The sequence below is a fragment of the Acartia tonsa genome, chromosome 7 (assembly GCF_053477335.1).
Source record: "Acartia tonsa isolate MP-2025a chromosome 7, ASM5347733v1, whole genome shotgun sequence".
NCBI classification, from domain to species: domain Eukaryota; kingdom Metazoa; phylum Arthropoda; class Copepoda; order Calanoida; family Acartiidae; genus Acartia; species Acartia tonsa.
In genome coordinates this window covers 1,131,754-1,136,942 of record NC_137266.1, presented here as the reverse complement: position 1 = coordinate 1,136,942, position 5,189 = coordinate 1,131,754, and the positions used below count along the sequence as shown (strand labels likewise).

General features: G+C 34.7%; 1 protein-coding gene across 1 annotated transcript; it reads left to right on the top strand.

Annotated features, from left to right (window-relative positions):
- The first annotated feature begins 846 nt into the window (after positions 1 to 846).
- On the top strand, positions 847 to 2,316 carry LOC145324036 (uncharacterized). Its single transcript, XM_080166666.1, has 2 exons — positions 847 to 1,706; positions 2,069 to 2,316. The coding sequence occupies exons 1-2, from the start codon at positions 996 to 998 to the stop codon at positions 2,279 to 2,281; spliced, it is 924 nt and encodes a 307-aa protein (XP_080022792.1). The 5' UTR covers positions 847 to 995; the 3' UTR covers positions 2,282 to 2,316.
- The last annotated feature ends 2,873 nt before the right edge of the window (positions 2,317 to 5,189 follow it).

The following is a 5,189-nucleotide window of genomic DNA, read 5'->3' as shown; positions in this document are numbered from 1 at the left end:
TGTTTTATATGAATGTTTTTATGTTATAGATTGTTGATATGCCCATCATTGCATTCGTTAGCCGCTATTTAAGACTCAAGAATCTTATTTTCTTTGTCGATAAGGCCTTTATCACTGTATTTTTAAACGAAAGTGGGTTAGAAGCAATATGGGTACATCTTCAATATATGACAATCTTGTTTTATATAATATTTGTAGTTTTGATAGGACATATCTGAGTCATCAGGTAAATTGATGTACCTTGTTTTGTTTACGTTTTCCGTCTGCAAAAGTTAAATTCGTTCATCGTAAACAAAACTTATATTGACACAGATATGTTCCATCATTCTATTCGTTTTAACTTTTGATTACAGCGTTCCCCTTTTTATAATCAAAACTTATTGAGTCCTGATTCAACTCTTCTAAAACAATTTTACTATAGGTTTTAAAATAAGATTTTCTTTTTACTTAATTCAATTATAATGACGCTAATTGATAGGTTATTTACGTTACGAGTAACTCAACCATATTTATTTTAAAATGGTCGCTTGCAAAAATTATATTTAGCTAGCTTTATCTAAAGTGTTTTTTTTTTTTAAAACATCATTGAAGATATTCAGATTTAGCTAGTACATAAGTTTTTAATTGCTTGATACATCATAATGAATATGTTTTTGATAGCTTAGCGATAGCTATTTTTAATTGTTGAATCATGTAAATTTAATTACATATTCTTTAACTTAATTGAATCTAATAAAGCAAAGTTTTAATGTTTGAATAGCTTAACGATAGCTATTTTTAAGCGTTGAATCATGTAAGATTAATTACATATTCTTTAACTTAAAGAATTTTACTTTTAGATGATAAATCAAAGTTTAATGGTTAGGAGGTTCAACCATAGTTGCTTAAAATACAAAAAAAAACATTCGTGTGTACAGTCTTTTTCATAAAATCAACTTTACTATATTGCCTTTCAGAATCACTAGTCCTCTATTTTAAATTTACATTCGCTCATAATGTATGTGCCTGACAGCCTGGACGCGCATCAGAATATTAAGGAAAGATTCGAGGAATCAATGAGGGCGGCTGCAGCCACTCTTGCCAATTCCTCGTTTCTTGAAAGCTCCTTAGACGACTCGAGTTCAGTGTACAGCGACCAGTCTGGGATGCCAAGCCTTGCTGATGTCGATGACTATGGGAGTACAAGTACTGTAGAGTCCGAAAGGGATCAAGGGGAGATGTTTGGCAACGAGCATCTCTCACTGATGCTTAGTAGAACGATACAAATCATCTGGTCTCTCCTCAATTCGGTGATGCAGAACTCCTGCGGTGACACTGGTGACGATGTTGCCGGAGGTGATTCTGGGTCTGCCGAGTTGGGGAGAGACCAGAAGACGAGTCTGGACACATTCAACATGGATGGCTTAATTAACATGTTGTTGGGTTTAGGCTTGTTTTCATGTGCTCTCATAGTGGTCTTCTTCGGTGCTGTAGGGCTTGAGACTCTAACACGTATTGACAACACCTCAGACAGGTCGCTGGCTCGCTGGATAAGAGATGTATGTACGCGCCTCCGAAACATAGGCGTCAGGACCATTGAGCTTCTTCACTGCAGTAACAGGACCAACAGGACTAGATCTGGGGCTATGTCGCCAACTGCGGAGCCGTCGGACACCATGTATGAAGCCGCGTCCTCTGAGATTGATGATATTCTGTCGGATACACAGGTGAGTTGTCTTCTGTTGTATATTCTTTTTTTTGTTTTGTATAATTTTTTTTCTAGCCACCCGTTTTGTCTAATAAAGCATCATGTTGTTGCAGGGTTGTTCTGTCCTATTCTCACTTCCTCAACGTTGACTTTCGGCTCTTCCATATATATCGCTCACCGTTTGTCGTCGTTTTATGTCGCCAGAGAAATCCGCTCGGTTACCGCAATTAAGTTGAGATACCAGTTAACATTTACTAAAATCTTAAGTAGCAACCTAATATTATTTCCCTCTGGGAAGGTTAAGAGTTTGCTCGTGCCGTACGTTTCTCATTGGGGGTTTAAATGTTAGATCAAGACTTTAATGTTTTCCTTTTGTTTTAGGCTCCCTCTGCTAGTCCATCGACTCCAGCAGAAGTAAGGTCCAGAATTGGCCTGTTTGCCGTACACTGTTTGTCTGCCACTGAGGATCGGGTTACTGGAAGAAATGTGCCTGCGGGCTTGGAAACCTCGACGGGAAGTCCTGGCTTCCGTCCGTTGATCGTTGATCAAACAGAGCGTTTACATGTAAGTATCCATGCTTTAGTTTTCTATTAATTTTCAGAAAGAGGCTGTATATTTGTACACGTATCTAGAGGTATTTGCAACTAAAATTCTTTTATTGGTAGAATATTAATCTTAAAATGTATGGTTGCATAAGCATTTTTGAACCGATCTAAGATTTTAATTCTAGTATAAAGTGGGTTGAATTGCTACCTAATCATATAGCTTTACAGGATTTTAGGCATTCTCATTTCCTGATTTTCCTAGACTCGTTGTTGGCGTTGGGATTAAACTAATAAGATCTATTATATTTTAGGCGACCAACTCCATCCCCCTGGCACAGTTTTACACCAATATGGGGAGGTGTAATCGAGTCAGCTCTGAGAGGACAGCTGAGGGATCCAGCGACAGCTCTTCCTTGAGCTCTATTATGTGCTTAAGTCGCATTGAATCTCCTTCTGCAGCTGATTTGTCTGTGGTAAGTTTGATAAGCTCTTATAATATTTCTTCGTTGCAAAAATTACGTAACTTAGACTAGGCTGTTTAGCTCAGATAGCTATGCTTTTAGACAATAACTTTACTTTAACTATGGTGTAATTTCTTCCTAATAGTTAATAGCAAGATTCTAGATAAAGTATTAGTAAAAATTAACTCACAAACATATATGGATTAGCGTTGATAAATTTTCTTGTGAACATTTATTAACATGATTGTCTAATAATGTCCCTTTTCTTAATTTTAGGATGCGGCCAGTTTAGTCCCACTGGTTGACGATATCGAGGACCCCGATCTCCCGCCCATTAGATTTAATGCGGTGACTGATGAGATCGAGTACCCCACTCCACTGCGGGTCCTCAGTTTAGAACGTCTGCGCCGCTCCATGCGTACTCCAACGCCTGCTATCTTGGAAGAGATAACATCAGCGGAGAGTAGCTTCAATTCAGCTACGCATTCCTCAGATAATAACAGGACAGAGGATTCCGGCGTCGAGGGAGTCCCTCAACGTCGGGGTCCCACGTTCCCTAGACGTACGCCGTAAAGTGGCGCTGTTAGCTTGGTTGAAAATATGACATACAAATTTTAAGACAATGACCAGTTTTAGACAACATGTGACTAAATTTACAGATTTTCTATTCTTATGTAACTAGTCAAAATAGTAATCACTATGAAGTAAAGACTTTTGTTATTAGACATTATGACTTTTTTTTATACTGTACAAAGCCAAACATTAATTTACACTTCTGCCATTATATTATGTATATATATGTTTAGTCTGTAAGGATATTTAGTATGTAAGGAAATGATTATAAGGTTGTATTTTCTTTATGCCCATAATTTAAAACTTCATTCAATTCTTAATTACTTTCTTCGTAAGCGAACTAATCCTTTTTCTTTCTCAATAGTATATTAACAACTGTAATTACAGCCTTATGTCGCAGTTTATTCATTCTTGTTAGCTTGTAAGGGTCATGTATATATAGATATTTAATCGAACTCGCAACTCAGTACCTTTTCTCTAAATTTCATTTATATCCATCCCTGTGCATTAATCGTGAATTTTAATTGTGCTGTGATATAGAGAGGACTTGTAAATAGCATATATGTTTTTTTTGTAACCAATATCTAAGTAGACCGAAAGACTGACGTTTAGACAAAATCATTTACATACGCTTATTCAAGTATTTTTAAGAAAACTCATGTAAAGACTGTTTGTAACTCAAGTAATTAAAATAATATCATTGATTGGATGATCTCATTAAGGAAGTTTTATTTAATTAGTAAGGCTTAGAATAAATAGCGTTTCCCTTTTAAATTTCAATACAATAGTCATAAAGTTTAAAGTCTCAAGGTAAAATGTTCTTATGTCCCTTTAGATTTAAAACTAAGTCTTATTTCCAACAAGTAGAGTTAAATGTTTGGCTCCCGTTAGCTTGTTATTAGGCTATGTGCTTTTTATATGTATAAATTCAACATTTATGTATAAACTCAACATTTAGCAATCTCGAAGTTTTATTATGTGCCATTATACAGCTTATGTCCAAATTATATTAACTAAGATGTTAAATTGTCAGAAAACTTCTTACTATCATAATGTTTTTCAAATACTGTAAAAATAAAAGTTTATGTTCTGTTTTCAAAATTGATTTAATTTTAAGTTTTCACCAAAGAAAAATATTTGTCAAAATTTTTATACCTTTCTAAAGATTATTTACTTTTGTTAAAATAAATATAGAGATTTTAAGTAGCATATACACTGTTATTTACTGATTTAGTATTTGTTGTGTACAACTCCCGTTTACGTAGCTACTCTTTAAGTATTATTGTCTGTTCCTTAATTTAGTTAGATACATAATTAAAGTTTATTTTTGCAAGGTGCTTAGTTTAGCTTACATTCACTTGGTTTATGATAACTTGTATAAATAACAAAATTTCTTGTTATGTTCTTTTTGATATCTCTACTATGATTTATGCAATTAATTTCCTATCGTTTTCAATAATTACATAGAGATATATGAGAATATAAGTATTTTACATCAATACACATATGTACAAGAGGTTTTATCATATGCAAAACTTTTATATCGTTAGGATACGTCCGTATGTCATTGTTAGAAATCAGATTATAAAAATCAGTTGTAATCTAGTTTACTCTTCGTGGATAGTGGGGAGAGTACAATGTCCAGAAATAAGAAGGACTGTGTCTCTCAGATTCTCTATTTGGCGTGCTACTGCCCGTAATTCGTCTGTTATAGTCTGTCGGTTTCTATACTCTTGCTGTCTATACCGTATAACCAAACGGTTGTATGCGTCTCTATAAGTGTTTCTAAGTATACGACAGTGCAAGTATCGTACAATACGACTAGGTTGGCTGATTCCACAACTAATTTTAAACGCTAACATTTCTTTAATCATCGTAAGCAAGTTATAACAATATTCTACTAGGTTTGCGAAGGTCTCATGT